Source organism: Zychaea mexicana, assembly GCF_025766255.1.
Source record: "Zychaea mexicana strain RSA 1403 chromosome Unknown BDB00scaffold_80, whole genome shotgun sequence".
Lineage (NCBI taxonomy): Eukaryota > Fungi > Mucoromycota > Mucoromycetes > Mucorales > Lichtheimiaceae > Zychaea > Zychaea mexicana.
The window spans coordinates 112,961-128,071 of NW_026516743.1; the positions used below are offsets into that span (position 1 = coordinate 112,961).

Sequence of the window (15,111 nt, forward strand, 5' to 3'; positions counted from 1 at the left end):
AGACTACCTTGCCAAAAGAAAGGGCTTATATTGCTCTGGAAACCACATCGAGCTATCACCGCCATGTAATAAGAATGGTGGTACGCTGATGATGTTCGCGGTTGTTTATAATACGAAGAGCGTCCCATTATAACTATTCTATGAAAACCGATTTGTATTAACATATATTGCGAACAGCATAAAGTGAGCTAACAAACATAAGCTCTATATGAAATAGGGCTGTATCGGTATTGCTATACAACAGCAAGAGAAAATGAAGATAGAAATCTTGACTGTTTTCTGCTGTAAGACAAATCAAGATGGATGTGGCCAAGGTAAAAAAACGTTACATTGATTTAATACACGTAATTTGAGCCGATCATTGTAACACACACGCATGTAAAGCTGTCTTCAGCCAATTAGATCGAGATCCCGCAAATAGCATAGTAGCAAATGCATCTAAAAATCCCGAAACGCAATGCCGTATCGCACGGAAGCGCGAAACCCGACACATACCTTTCCGCTCTGTCTAACAACTTGTCCTCTATTACACGCACATGGATAGCCAGCTCATAAAAACCGGTATATAGCCTTCTCATCTCAACTTTTGCATGCCAGACCTGTCATGTATAAAAAGAGTGTCTGAGCTTCTTCTACGCGCTGTTGCTCAAATATATATACATATACAACCTTCCTGTTACTATTATATATTTAGTCAACAAGCTTCAAGATGCATTTGCAACCGTTGGCGTGCATAATCCTGTCGATCTGCCACAAATCACTGTCATCGGCTCACAGTCGAGTGGCAAAAGCTCCGTCTTGGAAAACATTGTCGGACGCGACTTTTTGCCAAGAGGTACCGGCATTGTCACTCGCCGTCCTCTGGTAATATAAAATACAAAAAAAAAGAAGTTCCGTTACTGTTTTGCCAAAGAGCTTTTACCTTTTACTGAGCTGCTTTTTATGATTATTGTTTTTAGATTCTGCAACTCATCAACAGACCTGCTAGTACGGATAAGTCAAACTCTTCTGACAAGGAGGGTGACGAGTGGGGTGAATTCCTCCATCTTCCTGGACAAAAGTTTTATGACTTTGACAAGATCCGCGACGAGATTGTAAGAGACACAGAGCTAAAGACGGGCAAGAACCAAGGTACCCGCTATTGTTAAGAGTCTCTTTCACACTTTATGTAGAAATAGTTAGCTGACGAGTATCGTTCATGTTAGGTATCTCGCCTCAGCCAATCAACCTCAGAGTATTTTCGCCCAACGTTTTGACCCTGACGATGGTAGATTTGCCTGGTTTGACAAAGGTAAGGCAAATGGGGGTTAAAGAATAAGCGCAAAGAGAACTACCTGTGTCCCTATCCGCTAACGATGGCGTCACTGTTTCTTTTTGTCTTTTTATATGTGAAAGGTTCCTATTGGTGACCAGCCTAAAGATATCGAGAAACAAATCCGTGAAATGATTCTGAAATATATCACCAAGCCCAACGCCATCATTCTAGCCGTTACAGCCGCTAATACCGATCTTGCCAATTCGGATGGTTTAAAACTGGCTCGTGAAGTCGATCCAGAAGGATTGCGGACAATCGGTGTCTTAACAAAAGTTGATTTGATGGATCAGGGAACCGACGTCATTGATATATTGGCAGGGCGTATGATTCCACTCAGATTAGGTAATTGCTTCATATCCACTTGATCACTCAGCAACAACACCAGCTGGAAAACCTATTGATGGTTTTCTTTTGTTTGCATAGGCTATGTCCCCGTAATCAATCGTGGCCAGCGAGACATTGAAGCCAAGAAATCAATCTCCAAAGCTCTGGAGGCCGAAAGAGACTTTTTCGAGAACCACCCTTCATACCGAAGCAAGGCTCAATACTGCGGTACTCCCTTTTTGGCACGCAAATTGAACATGGCAAGTATACCAATGAAGAATAAAAAAAAGCTCTCGGAAAGTGTGCCTAATGAACAAAAGAATGCTTTACACATATATTTATAGATTCTGATGCATCATATCAAAAACACTTTGCCAGAGATCAAGGCTAAAATCCAGAATGCACTTGCCAAATATCAGCAAGAGCTGGCGCAGCTTGGTGATCCTTTGAGTGACAATCAGGCCAGCATGGTTCTCAACATCATCACCGAGTTTTGCACCGAGTTCCGTACCATCATTGACGGTAATTCAAACGAGTTGTCCAGTTTCGAGCTTTCGGGCGGTGCACGCATTAGTTTTGTGTTTCATGAGCTATATGCCAACGGTGTAAAGTCAATCGATCCATTGGATGAAAGCAAGGACTCTGAAATTCGAACGATATTGTATAACTCTTCTGTAAGTTGCATCGAACAATGCTTTTGTATCGATTCTCGTTAGGGCAACAAGGATGAGTCTCTAGATTGTCATCATGCTCTCTGTTTTTGCCTTCTTGTTACCGGTAGGGCTCGTCACCAGCTTTATTCGTAGCAACAACCGCTTTTGAAGTTATTGTCAAAAAGCAGATTAAGCGTTTGGAGGACCCAAGCATGAAATGTATTACCATGGTGTATGAAGAACTGGTCCGAATTTTGGGTCAGCTGTTGAACAAGCAGGTAAAATTTCTGTTAAAACTACTCGATTTGAATAACTTTGTACAGCATGTAGAAAAGTACTAATTGGAAGGATACTGGTGTTGATATTTATATCAGTTCTTTAAGCGATTTCCAGCCTTAAAAGACAAGTTCTACCAGGTAGTGCTTGCCTTTTTCAAAAAGGCAACTGCGCCTACTAACAAGTTGGTCTCGGATTTGGTTGCGTAAGTTGTTTAATCTTTTTTATGATGAAGCTGTTTTTTTGGCACTTTGGCGACGATATTAACATCCATGTTTTACGGAATGATAACAGCATGGAAGCCTGCTATATCAATACGGCCCATCCAGATTTCTTAAACGGCCATCAAGCAATCGCTATCGTGAACGAGCAACTTCATCCTAAACCAACCCAACCTACTGGTCCAGAAAGCACGGGTAAAGGCGGTCGACATCAACACCAACAACAGCTCCAGCCAAATCACTTGTCTGCGTTACAAACCAAGAACTCAAGCTCGACCAGTTTGGATAGCTCGGGCGACCAAAGCGGATCCTTCTTTGGAAGCTTCTTTGCTGGACCAAAAAAGGCCAAGAAACCCAATGCACCGATGGAAACTGTAAGTGGGCTGGAATTGTTTATCGACTTTTTTTTTCCTACTTGTATCTGAATCTCATGACGTTATAGCCACCATCTTCGCTTAAAGCAACGGGTGCATTATCTGAGCGTGAATATATGGAGACAGAAGTTATTAGTAAGTGAATAGTACAATTTTCTTTCTCGCTATGTGTATGAAACATGAGGACGCGTCTTTCTCAAGGTCATGCTTTCTATAGAGCTCCTCATCCAATCCTACTACAACATTGTAAAGCGAACAATGATCGATATGGTTCCTAAGGCAATCATGTTGAACCTTGTGACACATGCCAAGGAAGAGCTCCAGCGGGAGTTGTTATCCGAACTGTACAAAGCTGAAGTGCTGGATGATCTTTTACAAGAATCCGAATATACTCAAGAACGCCGCAAGGAATGCAAGAAGATGATTGAGGTAAGAACAATAGCTTAAAGGACCATATTTAGAGTCTTTCTTATGGTGTTTCTCCCTGGTTACCAATACTATGAATTTGTTATAGGCATTGCAAAAGGCTGATGAAATTGTCGCATCTGTTTGATGATACCCTTTATTTTAAAAATTTGTCGTTCCTCCTCTTGTTGTGTTTGATAACGGATGATTCAATAAAAAGACATGGTATGTTTGTATGTATACAAGTGATAATAGACAATGAGTTAAAGTTCTAGCAGAGCTTGCCCCAGTGGAGCAAATAACCGTAAGTTGAATGCTGCACAATTTGTTTTATGGATTATTTATTCATGAGAACACGTATGTGTGCAATGCTTGATATTGTGGCAAAAAAGTTTATGTGCAAAGGTATCTTCTATTGTAATGTATTGTATTGCGTTTCAGGATTCGCTGTCGTTCTTTATACATTGGTATTCGTTATGATTTGTTCGTGGAGGAGTAGTTAAATTGTATAAGGTGACACCGCAAATGACAAGGATGTAAGCTAATGGGTAAAAAGGTGGCATCTATTTTGTTGTTGTTTCATCGTAGAATTAAAGTTTAATACAACGGACAGCGAGCTTTTCCACTTTTAAAGTACATTTACCTTGGCATCCAAAAAAAGTAGGCCTGCTAACAAGGAGTAGAAATTAGCAGTGATTAAGCTCATGCTGATGAATGTTGCGTTTGATATTCGATAGAGCGTGGGGCCAAGCGAATACATGGATGACAAGCATACTATATAGACCAAAATCAAACCGACTGATGTGATTCGGTCGACACATGTTAATAATATGTTCATCATCTGTTTTACTTTTTTTTCTTTCTTTCTTCTCTATGCACATACCAGCATTCCATTGCCAATCGATTGAAAGCCATTCAGCATGTTCAAATGTTAAGCTAAAATGCAAAAGCAAGGTGTGATTTTTGTGTTATTTTTTAAGACTTGTTTTATAAAAGAAAACGCATGTTGTTATTATACGTACGCTTGAATCCCACTCAAGATAGAGCCCCAGAAACCTGCTCGCGATAAGAATTCTTCTGTAGAGCAACGGTTCACTAGATATTCTTCAGTAACATTGCTAATAGCATATAAGGTCGCACTAATCAACTGTCAAACGAAATTGTGCGTTGAGTTAGGAGCACGTGGTTAGTGATAAGTGCATCTCACTTTTTACAGTGTAACATGAGATACTTTACGCAAATCAGATCACCGATCCAGCTATGGTTATCTAGAGATGGTGTATAAAGAGACATAGGAGAGAAACAGTGTTTGTGTAAGTATAAGAGTGTCCATTTCCTGTTGTTTAAACCATCTATGACTCCATACTTGTTGAAGCTTCATCAGACATGGTATCAGCCCAAATAAGCATAAAAAGTCCCAAGAGACACAAGACAACACCGCCGAAATGACCGATCTGGTACCGGTACCCGAGGCATAAAGTTGAAAGAAGCATAATGCATGGTAGAGTCCAAGACGAGACAATAAGTGCTGAAAGAACCGAAGTGCTTTTGAACGCAAGAACAGCCAGGATATTTGCTAATTTCATACATTATTGAATATATTTTGTTGCTGCTGCCAATATTTCATGACTTAAAATTACCTTGGACGTCTGCAAAAGAGAAGCCAAAGACTATACAAAAAAATGAAAGCTGCGGTCAATGGCACAGATATTTTCACATAAGCGATCAAGAGAACTCTATTTTACAATACACTTACAATACCAAGGATTGTTGCGTGATTGTTGTTCATGTTCTTGATCGTCGAGATCGTTGCCATGGCTGCTCCTCTTTTTGTTCTTGCGATGAAAGCGCAAAGTATGCACGACGAACAAAACCAAATATGTACAAAAATTCTGAGTGTAAGGTATGCTGATGGAATAGCGTGTCCATAATGCCGAGGATGCAACACTGGTACCAGTAATGCAAAGAGATAAGATCTGTCCGAGACAAAGTGGCAATAACCATTGCCCTCGATCACGTAATAACGACATGAGAACGAGCAATGTCATTTCGAGCCTCCAACTTTTTCCCCCTGCCTTAATAAAACTCGACCTTATGAGGGCTTTTTGGGGGGTGTCGGTCGGTCGGTCGGTCGGACGGACGGGTGACAGTCACCTGAGGCCTAACGCATGAATTTTAAGTTAACACACGGTGCAGTGGTTATAGTACGATGGTGATATTCTAAAACTACCGGGAACCCATTGGAAGGGAGACAATGACCGGAATAACGATGATGATGTCGACCAGTATTATAAGCGGCACGTGTCCTCTCTTTTTCTTATTTTCTTTTGCGACTGTAGTACAGCATTGTCAGAATGAAAACAAAGACACAAGCTTATTGGTTTACATCAAGTGTATATTGTAGCACATTTGAATTGTTTACAATTCTCCCTTATCCGCAACGGAATGATCCATACGGTATTAATCATGAGAGTCCCTGTAGTTCTAGGCCTCTTCATGAGCACTCCTTCCTCCCAATATAATTCACAGCAGAAAAGAATGAGAATTTTATTATGTCCATTTTACACCAACTATGCTACCCGCAGAATACCAGCGTTCATCAGCTTGCGAATGTTGCTAGCCACCTGTGGGTTCTTCAAGTGTTCCTGTGCAGCCTTGGGATCCTGCTGCATTTGCTGAAGAATTTGTTGCATGACGGGGTCACCAAGGATACGCTATTATACGACACAGTAAAGATGGTCAGCATACAGGCAAAAGGAACGTCTCTGTCTGCAAATTCTTTTTGTGGTTACCTGGACCTCAGGATCCTGAGCTGCTCGCTTCAACACTTCTTCTTGAGACTCCTCGCCACCTGCGCCCCCGCCAGTAGCCATGGGGTTCATGGCGGTATAGGCCTTTTGCAGTTGTTGCTGGATTTCGCGAGCACTCTTGCCCTCCTTATCATGTTCTTGGGCCAGTTGGAGCGCATCGATCGACTTTTGGTATTCCTTCTTTGCAAATTCGACAGCGGCTTTGCGGATATAACCTCGAACTAGAGAAAAGAAAAAGTGACCCCACGTTTTAGTTACACGGGCCCGGTTCTCTCTTCCCTTTCCATCTTTGTTTTGATACGCGCGATATCATATCCACATAATCGACATTAGAGATCAAGGAATGTCGAAAAAGCTTACCAAAGGAAGGATCCAGTTCAATGCACTTGTCTGCATCCTTTTCGGCCTCATAGACAGCCATCAATTTGAGGTAGCATACAGCTCTGTTGGAGTAAGGGCGCACATCTTTATCATTACGCTTGATGGCTTCAGTGTACTGTTCAATAGCACCGGGCCAATCTTGTTGCTTGAACAGCTTGTTGCCTTCTTCACGGGCCTTGTCAGCCAATTCAGGGTTGTGGTAGGCGGCCTTTTCGCGTTCCTTCTGGAGCTTTTGAGCATCACGGAGCTTCTGCAAAGTGTCTGGCGTACGGTGTTCCGTCAAGGATTTTTCGTAGTATTCGACAGCGTTGTCAAGTTGATCCAGCTTGACGGATGCGTTACCGGCACGTTGAAGGGCACTAAGCAATCAAATACACACAAACACACACACAGAGAGAGAGAGAGAGAGAGAAAGAGCGAGAAATATTTAGTAGGGAGAAACAGAAAGCTCCTATGGATTAAGTATGATAAATTACCGTGCAATAAGTTTGTAATCAGCGCGAACACCACGGCCAGTCTCAACAGCTTCCTCACAAACCTTGAGACATTCCTCAAACTTTTCTTGTTCAAACAAAACAGCTGTTGGCAGAAGAAAAAATAGTGTCAGTTTCGTAACTCACAATTGACTGTTGATTTTTCTTTTTTTTTTTTTTACCTGCTTTGTTGGTCAAAATGGAAATGTTGGTGTTGTCCAAAGACCAGGCCTTTTCGTAATGGGACAAGGCCTCATCGAATTGACGCTTTTTGTAAGCTTGATTACCGAGATCCTTTTCGGCAAGGGCTTGTTGCTTGTTGTCGTCGGCCATGGGAAAATGTGTTGGTGAATGAGTTGTAAGAATAGACAAGTGAAAGAGAAGAAGAGAGGGAGCAACGGCTCTTTTTGTCGCACTTATTTTTCCTCTCGCCAACGCGTACCCAAAAGCTTCTGGAAAACTCCACCCACACCTCCGCAGCTCTTTTATTTCAACGAAGGGAGACTTACACTTTCCCAAGAAACCTTTCTAATCTACATCACAGAGCGCTAGATTTGCTGATAAAATAAGTGAACACTATAGTCTGGATGTCGAATAACAAGCTTTTCTTATGTATCGATAGATTACGTGTCGAGCGTCTTCTTCACTCGTCGTGCACCTTTGTATGGGACAATGCATACTACTTAGAGCCGCTCGTCAACAACTGTTGATTCATCAGATCAAATAATACAGCAAACGCGGTCAAAAGATGTGTCTTCGTTGACGATCTTTTACTGTGACCTTTGTACTATTGCATAGTAGCCTTCGCCCCACTCACAAATTGATTCCTCTTCTTTTCTCGAGTGCTTGTATCTTTGCCCATCATATATATCGATACAGCAAGAATTCAAATAAAAATACGGATCTCTATAAGCACAAGAGCAGCACATACAAGTGTGGGGTGTCATTTATTGGTGACCTTTCTTTTTATGTTGTTGAATAATATATGGAAATGAGTAGCGAGTTATTAACGGGAAAAGAGACATGATATTCGGAAGAGGTGATTTTTTTAGAGTGTCAATGCTTCTTTTAAGCCGAACCGACGAGAATATTGTTGATGGGGATGTGAATGAGCTACAACGGTGATGAATAAAAAGAATTTAGATTAGTTTCATACCCTCCTCTCTTTTTTTTTTCCCACCAAATAATATCTTATTGCGCTTTCTCCTCCAAAACAACAACGAGAATCGCCCTTACTTTGACAAAGTAACCAAGAGCACCAAGAGCAGCAAAGCCCATGGCAACGGCTTGGGTAATTCTCAGAAATTCTAAAGAAAAAAAAAGAAACGGGTTACAACGTATGTTAGTTTTTTTTTTTCTTTGCTGATGAGGGTGCTCATAGTAGCAAGTCGGGAAACCACACGCGTGTTGTCGTCTTCGTCTGCTTCGTGGTTGATCGCTGGTTTAAAAATATACCTTTCTGATCAGGCTTGCGACACCGGTTGACAAACTGAATGCCGTCCTTGAAGAATTGCTTGGGCATCTCTACGACCTCTTGAACTTGGTCCTTTACGTTGTCAGCGGATGTGGCGTTCATGTTTCAAAGAAGGTGTGTTGTAGATGGTGGGGGGAAAGGAAGAGAGAAAAATACAACGGAGAGGGAGTTTATTGCTGAGATGTCTGAACAATGTGGAATTGGACTTTTTTACATTCTCCGTCCAATCACAATGCGCGCCGTGTCTTTCTTATTCTGGATGGTGTGTGTGGAGAGCAGCGGGCACTGTCTTGGTCGTGCGTAATGCATAAATTGGTTGCTGTATCCATTCTTTTACACCAGTCTTGCTTGTGTGCCACAGTCTTGTCTAAACCAATGCTCGATATGCACGATGATCGATAGAGGCAACAGGCCTCGAAAAACAAATGCTTCATCAATGCGTATATGTCAGAATTCGTCTTTTTCTATATGTGCTCGCTGTAACATAGGGTCATCAAGCAGCTATAACAGCCACACGAGAACAATAAGTTCTCTATCGCTCAAAGGCAGTGATACATATTACAGATTTCTCTTTACTATGCAGTTACGCTATCTTGTTTCTTCCTGGCTTTACCCATATCCAGAGACCGGCATTTGAAAAACAAATAGGCTTCAATAAAAACAGCCCCTCTCTCCCACCGGCAAAAAGAAAAACACGCGCTTTTCGACTGCAACATGAGTGCTCGCAATTTCCTCACAACTGGTAAAAAGATCGTTGCCATTGGTCGCAACTTCAGGTACTGTAATAAACCCTACGACGCGTTGGCATGTCCAGCCGTGGCTTGCTCGAGTTGTTTTGGCTGACAGTTCTTTTTTTTACCCGCTTGTATGCGAATACAGTGAACACGCCAAGGAGCTCGGTAACGCTGTTCCCAAGGCACCGTTTTTCTTCCTCAAGCCAACTTCGTCGTACGTTGCCAATGGTGGAACTGTAGAAATTCCTACAGGCTGTGAGGTGCATCACGAAGGTAAATGACAACTTGGACAAAGTATAGCTTGAACATAGAGCGGGTCTTATTATGTCAGCACTAAACTGGTTTTTATCTATAGTCGAACTTGCTGTCGTTATCGGAAAGGACGGCCGTGACTACAAAGCTGCCGAGGCAATGGATTATGTTGCTGGTAGTTACAATATCAATAAGGATACCGCTTTGTCATTCTGCAGATCTCTAACAATCATATACACTATATCCGTAGGTTATGCATTGGCCATTGATATGACCGCAAGAAACTTGCAGGTAATGGATCGAATAATTGGTCGTACGAGCCCCAACTTGATCCAGCCCTCATGATGCTAACTGAGAAACTTTCACACACACATATACACACGGCCATAGACTGAGGCTAAGAACAAGGGTCTTCCATGGAGTGCTTCGAAAGGCTTTGATACGTTCACTCCCATCAGGTAATAGACCAGTAGCTAGTAGTAAGAAGGGTCCGCAGGTATTACTATCATTTCAGACCTTACCATTCTCCTCTTACTGATGATGTTACCTGTTTAGCGATTTTATTCCCAAGGAACGGATCGCTGATACTTCTAACGTTGACCTGTGGCTCAAGGTAACAAATTGATTTGCAAAGTATGGCACGACAAACAAGTACTGTAAACGGTATTTCTCACCTCTCCATTGGGTCGAACCTTAATACAGGTCAACGATGCATTCCGCCAAAATGGAAACACAAAAGATATGATCTTTGGGTAAGTACGCTCCCTCCTCTCATCGACACAACTGTTCCTCTATCTCCTTCTCTCCTTTGAGTTTACTGATAAGGTTGTATCTCTATCTTTGCTGAACAGAATCCCAATGCTGCTTTCTTACGTTTCCTCTATTATGAAACTTGAAGTGGGTGACGTGATCTTGACTGGCACACCCAAGGGCGTTGGCCCCATCCAGGCCGGCGATGTGATTCAAGCGGGCCTCAAGGTTGGCGGCTCTTCGGATGACTTGCTTACTGTCAAGTACAACGTAGCAAACCGAAACGGTCTTTTCCAAGCCTAAAGAGGCCATGTAGCTTAGCCTACTTTTCTAGTTCAACTCGTCATTTGTTGTAATGCAGTTTGTGTAGTACAGCAGTACGCATCCTTGTTTTTGTGTATAAAAGTAAAAAAAAAATGTACGCTCCGAGCCTTTCTTGCTGAGAAATTCTCTTTTTTTCTTTTATCTTATTTTCTCTACTTTTAACGCAAAGGATCCCATTTCAACATGGCTGTAAGTAGTCTGTATATAACTTTAACCAGTATTTTGTCTGTAAAGGCTACTAGGCGCCGGTACTAACAAGCGGCAGGAGCAGCCTAAGTTATCCCCCCTGCACACGCGTATGTTCAAGGCAAAAGCCGCCAGCAAGCTGAGGTATGCTGCTAACAGAATATTATGCCGCACAGCGTGTCACTCCTTCCAGCGACGTGTTTATTGTTACTGCAACTGAGCTAATGGACTTTTTATGTTTTCAGCTTTGAAGACATTGGCAAAAGGATTGGACGCGATGAGGTTTATGTTGCCTCCATCTTTTATGGCCAGGTACATTCCTATGAACTGACGTGCAATTCTTTGTCACGACTCTTTTGGCGTCAATTGTACGCTCTTGCTCAAGCTATTCTGTACCTAATTTTATTGTTTTTGTACTAGGCCAAAGCGAGCGCAGGAGAATTGCAAAAATTATCAGCAGTGCTTAATCTTCCAGAAGCCCATCTCAAAGAAGAATTAGGAGACCATTTCTATCCGGATAGAGGAGGGTAAGAGTAATGCTATCGGTCATACATGGAGGCGGCACAAGTGCGTGTGTATTCGTGGGAGAAGGAAAATGGCCTAGAATCTTATTTTAGATCGCATTGTTCTCTACTATTAGCCTCATGTCCGTTCCACCTACGGATCCGGTGCTCTATCGACTCTATGAAATCTTACAAGTATATGGCTATCCGTTGAAGGCTATCATCCATGAAAAGGTAAAGTGGAGAGGGGACATATTAATAGGCTTAGGATTAAAGCCTTCCGTGCGTTGTTATCAACTAAATCTTCTGTTTCTATCATGCAGTTCGGAGATGGTAAGTTTTTCTACAGAAGCAAGCACCAGAGGATCTGGGATAACGTCTGAATGAGAAATATGGTTTTTGCATAGGTATCATGTCTGCCATTGATTTCACGGCAAAGGTGGAAAAGGTTGGTTGTAAATACAGAGATATTGTCACGATTATGGAAACGGACATTGGATTAACCATTGGTCATGTTGAAATCTTATAGGAGGAGAACCCGAAGGGTGATCGGGTCAAGATTACGTTGGATGGAAAGTTCTTGCCATACAATAAGTGGTAGTTTCCTCTTTAATCTGCTTACTGCTACTTGGTTATTGCTTCGCTTAATGACACATATAATTGTCTCTCTCTTTTCTCTCTTGCATAATAAACCGATCATAATCTTAATCATCTTGGTTGCAATTACTCGTTGTTTGTTTGCTGGATATGTTGGTATGTACACCACATACAAAGTTGAAAGTGGTTTTGGTAGAGCGCCAAGTGTTCATCCAACTATCTTTGATTACCATGTCGTCGCCATATTTGACATGTCTGTAAGAGCAGATGCCTCCTCAATGACTCTATTGCTCGTCACGACGTCAAATAAGTGATGATTATCAGACTTTAAACTGTGCTTTCTCATTCTCTCCTTCATTATTATCCTCCTTTCTTCTCCATCTTCTCCTTCTGATTTCTGATTTCACAAACTTAAGATGAATTTAAACGGTAAGTCGCCCGTGCCCGCGAGTTTCTTTGCCATTTTTTTTAGTGTCATGGGTGAAAAACCATGCGAATATAGGTCGCATTATGGGACTGACAACAACGGAGACCTCGACAGAAATACGGCGCGGTTTGATTGTGCAGCACGAACCACAATTATAAACTTGGCTTAACTCAAATCGACCGTTCTCTACATGTGTATGAACATGCATCTTCCTTTTAGTATATATAGTTGGAAGAAAGCATACTTTCTACTTTAAGTTGATGAGTGTCACCAACATCTTCATAATGGATGTGAGTACTTGATGATGATCACTGCTGTTTTCCGATCATGCGATTAGATATCGCGAATGAGAACTTAAGCTCCAGCAACTTGTGTTGCGATACATCAGACACTGACTGCCTGGTACCGGAGTGCGACCGGCCCAGCCATACATTATACAATTTCTCAATTTGATGATCTCGTCGACATCCTCCTCCTTAGGGTGTCCTTTACTGGTACCATCTGGTCTATCCACGGCAATTAAAGCTCTCGATACCATCGTACATGACTAATAACATCATTATCTTCATGTTTAGATGAGGTTGCTCGTTGGGTACTTCTCTCCTCTGGCATTCAACTTACTAATCTGTTTTTTATATTCGAGAATCACATCTACAGCAAGATATTCCTTAGTCACATTATCAGTCGGCCCCAACGCCAGAGCCTAACATTATTCTTTATTATCGAGCATAATGAATTGACGATATCCATTCAAAGCTAGACAGCAGCATTTACTTCAGTGTCTTTATGATCGTGTCAATATTAGTCGGTTGTGCCGTAATCGTTTTGATCTTTGAAATTTAAGAGGTCTAGACGATGTTTCTGAATAAATCAGACCGATCTGAATTGGAAATCGTCTGTATTGAAGCTCTTCACTTGGTGCCGAGTAATGGATCTCCTCACAAGCCTGGAACAAGTGTCGGCTTATCCCAATAGTCAAATCAACTAAAATGTCACCCTAACTTCCGAATGATTATACAGTAGTTCAAATAAAGATGGTAGCTGCTACAATAACCAAATGGGACTTGCTGATGTTAACGATTGCTGTTGCTCCTGTCGTGACCACTTATCCGTGGCGTTGTAATGCTTTTACACTTGTATTACGCAGAATTCGCGCTGTGGTAAAATTGTTCAGCATTGCATAATGGTGTTTGTTAGCATTGAAGTGGATTGGCCAGCATTGGGTACTATAAATGGAAAAAAGTCGAATTCGAGAATGCTCGACTAACAGCTGCAACAATTCTTTTAGTGATTGTATCATACCACTGTATTATCTTGTTTGCAGTGACGCTCTTCGCCAGCTCAAATGAGATGACCGTGCGCCAACAGGTCAGCGATACTTCATTTCAGAGTAAAATTGTTAGAATGGCAATAAAACAAAAGGACATACAGTACGTTGTCTTAGCGTCTAGGCTCCATCAATTTCTTTTTTGATATCGATGCTATGCATGTACCATGCATGAAACACCAACTGTATCCCGTTCCATTAATACCTTCTTGCTGCAGGTGGAGCCTTGACTTGTTAGAATCGTTACTCAGTGATGTGTTCATCACAATATGATTTCTCTTCAGTTTTTATTGTCGTATATGACGGTAAAGATGTCGATTGATGATGATACTGATAATGCATGAGCAAAAAGTCCTATAGCAAGGGCAAGTAAAAAGTTTTTAACACAAAGGTCAGCGAGCTCTTAAACTTCTTTCTTGCTCGTATTTGAAAAAGCCTTACAAGATCATAAAAGAGAATCAGCATATACATGACTACTGAGTACATATGCTGCTGTTCTTCGGTTGAACCGATGGGTATATAAGTCGCAAAAGCATAACAGGTCATGGGAAGCTCGAGCACGCCAAAAGCTGCTTCTTGTGTTGATAATTCAGAACTACTCTTACTGAGCATTACGTCGAGTTCACCAGGAACGCCACAATCAAAAATCAGCGTCAGGCCTGTCATCCAGGTCACGGAAAACTCACGCTGCAACAGCGGCTCCTCGTACTACTACGCTCCCTTTCCGAGCTTCTAGCCGAGGCATGCGTCACCCGTGATTCCGATTGCTTCAAGTTCGTTTGCTTATTCAACCTCCTGCATGTGTCCTTCAAGTTGCGTGCGCGTTCATCTACTTATATATATACTGCCTCTAAACCGATAAAAACAGGTCTTACGAGAAGGTAAAAGGACAAAACTGCATTCTTCTTCAGAGAGAGTGTGTGTGGTAAAAGACACTAACGAGTAACAACGCTGACAGACCAGATATATAAACCATGGCTTTATTAGCACACGGCAGGATTATCTATCTTTGTTGTGGCGCGTATATGTTGTATACGCGATATCTTTTATGCGTTTTATCTGTATGGCGTTGCATATGAAACACAGCGCAATGCAGGAGTATGTACCCTAACAATAAAATGTCACAATAAGGGGAAGAAGGACAACCACCTTTTTTCCCTTGCCTCCTACGGGACCCGTAGTATCCTCTTCTTGACCGTGGCGTCGCGGCTCAATTCTTATATTGTAAGCGTGCACAATCAACTTACTGCTATAGCTGAAGAATATTGACATCGTCGAGGCCTTTGGAAGTCTACCTAACCAGTA

General features: G+C 41.9%; 6 protein-coding genes across 6 annotated transcripts; 3 read left to right on the plus strand and 3 right to left on the minus strand.

Annotated features, from left to right (window-relative positions):
• Positions 1-226: 226 nt before the first annotated feature.
• BDB00DRAFT_594745 (putative vacuolar dynamin-like GTPase VpsA) lies at positions 227-3,808 on the plus strand. The gene is made up of 14 exons (XM_053117970.1): positions 227-314; positions 385-561; positions 695-864; positions 960-1,131; positions 1,206-1,291; positions 1,396-1,657; positions 1,739-1,899; positions 1,984-2,313; positions 2,421-2,570; positions 2,667-2,773; positions 2,863-3,163; positions 3,232-3,298; positions 3,381-3,592; positions 3,678-3,808. The coding sequence occupies exons 2-14, from the start codon at positions 537-539 to the stop codon at positions 3,714-3,716; spliced, it is 2,082 nt and encodes a 693-aa protein (XP_052976102.1). The 5' UTR covers positions 227-314; positions 385-536; the 3' UTR covers positions 3,717-3,808.
• Positions 3,809-4,005: 197 nt separating this feature from the next.
• Positions 4,006-5,598, minus strand: BDB00DRAFT_769889 (solute carrier family 35 member SLC35F1/F2/F6; the record flags this gene model as incomplete). Its single annotated transcript, XM_053119847.1, has 8 exons — positions 4,006-4,131; positions 4,212-4,366; positions 4,452-4,504; positions 4,591-4,715; positions 4,805-4,836; positions 4,935-5,144; positions 5,209-5,238; positions 5,325-5,598. The coding sequence occupies 8 exons, from the start codon at positions 5,596-5,598 to the stop codon at positions 4,006-4,008; spliced, it is 1,005 nt and encodes a 334-aa protein (XP_052976103.1).
• A 540-nt stretch (positions 5,599-6,138) lies between these two features.
• Positions 6,139-7,565, minus strand: BDB00DRAFT_769834 (uncharacterized protein; the record flags this gene model as incomplete). Its single annotated transcript, XM_053119839.1, has 5 exons — positions 6,139-6,282; positions 6,361-6,599; positions 6,739-7,118; positions 7,236-7,338; positions 7,415-7,565. 5 exons carry the CDS (start codon positions 7,563-7,565, stop codon positions 6,139-6,141), a joined length of 1,017 nt encoding a protein of 338 aa, XP_052976104.1.
• Positions 7,566-8,150: 585 nt separating this feature from the next.
• Positions 8,151-8,932, minus strand: BDB00DRAFT_840957 (protein translocase SEC61 complex gamma subunit). Its single transcript, XM_053124797.1, has 3 exons — positions 8,688-8,932; positions 8,469-8,539; positions 8,151-8,345 (listed from the first exon to the last, which is right to left on the minus strand). The coding sequence occupies exons 1-3, from the start codon at positions 8,806-8,808 to the stop codon at positions 8,301-8,303; spliced, it is 237 nt and encodes a 78-aa protein (XP_052976105.1). The 5' UTR covers positions 8,809-8,932; the 3' UTR covers positions 8,151-8,300.
• A 1-nt stretch (position 8,933) lies between these two features.
• BDB00DRAFT_840959 (uncharacterized protein) lies at positions 8,934-10,890 on the plus strand. The gene is made up of 8 exons (XM_053124798.1): positions 8,934-9,482; positions 9,586-9,713; positions 9,796-9,867; positions 9,943-9,983; positions 10,083-10,150; positions 10,248-10,305; positions 10,395-10,444; positions 10,544-10,890. The coding sequence occupies exons 1-8, from the start codon at positions 9,421-9,423 to the stop codon at positions 10,743-10,745; spliced, it is 681 nt and encodes a 226-aa protein (XP_052976106.1). The 5' UTR covers positions 8,934-9,420; the 3' UTR covers positions 10,746-10,890.
• On the plus strand, positions 10,891-12,153 carry BDB00DRAFT_840963 (cyanate hydratase). Its single transcript, XM_053124799.1, has 8 exons — positions 10,891-10,955; positions 11,038-11,096; positions 11,198-11,264; positions 11,373-11,479; positions 11,593-11,689; positions 11,779-11,788; positions 11,863-11,903; positions 11,985-12,153. Exons 1-8 carry the CDS (start codon positions 10,950-10,952, stop codon positions 12,054-12,056), a joined length of 459 nt encoding a protein of 152 aa, XP_052976107.1. The 5' UTR covers positions 10,891-10,949; the 3' UTR covers positions 12,057-12,153.
• The last annotated feature ends 2,958 nt before the right edge of the window (positions 12,154-15,111 follow it).

Excerpts from the sequence above, each read along its gene's own strand:
- BDB00DRAFT_840959 (XM_053124798.1), top strand. The coding sequence starts at position 9,421 with ATGAGTGCTCGCAATTTCCTCACAACTGGTAAAAAGATCGTTGCCATT. Across the intron at positions 9,714-9,795 it reads CTGTGAGGTGCATCACGAAG|TCGAACTTGCTGTCGTTATC; the intron begins GTAAATGACAAC and ends TTTTATCTATAG. Across the intron at positions 10,445-10,543 it reads ACAAAAGATATGATCTTTGG|AATCCCAATGCTGCTTTCTT; the intron begins GTAAGTACGCTC and ends TTTGCTGAACAG.
- BDB00DRAFT_840957 (XM_053124797.1), bottom strand. The coding sequence starts at position 8,808 with ATGAACGCCACATCCGCTGACAACGTAAAGGACCAAGTTCAAGAGGTC. Across the intron at positions 8,540-8,687 it reads TCGCAAGCCTGATCAGAAAG|AATTTCTGAGAATTACCCAA; the intron begins GTATATTTTTAA and ends TTTTTTCTTTAG. Across the intron at positions 8,346-8,468 it reads CTCTTGGTTACTTTGTCAAA|CTCATTCACATCCCCATCAA; the intron begins GTAAGGGCGATT and ends TCACCGTTGTAG.
- BDB00DRAFT_594745 (XM_053117970.1), top strand. The coding sequence starts at position 537 with ATGGATAGCCAGCTCATAAAAACCG. Across the intron at positions 865-959 it reads TTGTCACTCGCCGTCCTCTG|ATTCTGCAACTCATCAACAG; the intron begins GTAATATAAAAT and ends TATTGTTTTTAG. Across the intron at positions 3,164-3,231 it reads CCAATGCACCGATGGAAACT|CCACCATCTTCGCTTAAAGC; the intron begins GTAAGTGGGCTG and ends ATGACGTTATAG.
- BDB00DRAFT_840963 (XM_053124799.1), top strand. Across the intron at positions 11,265-11,372 it reads CCTCCATCTTTTATGGCCAG|GCCAAAGCGAGCGCAGGAGA; the intron begins GTACATTCCTAT and ends TTTTTGTACTAG. Across the intron at positions 11,904-11,984 it reads TCACGGCAAAGGTGGAAAAG|GAGGAGAACCCGAAGGGTGA; the intron begins GTTGGTTGTAAA and ends GAAATCTTATAG.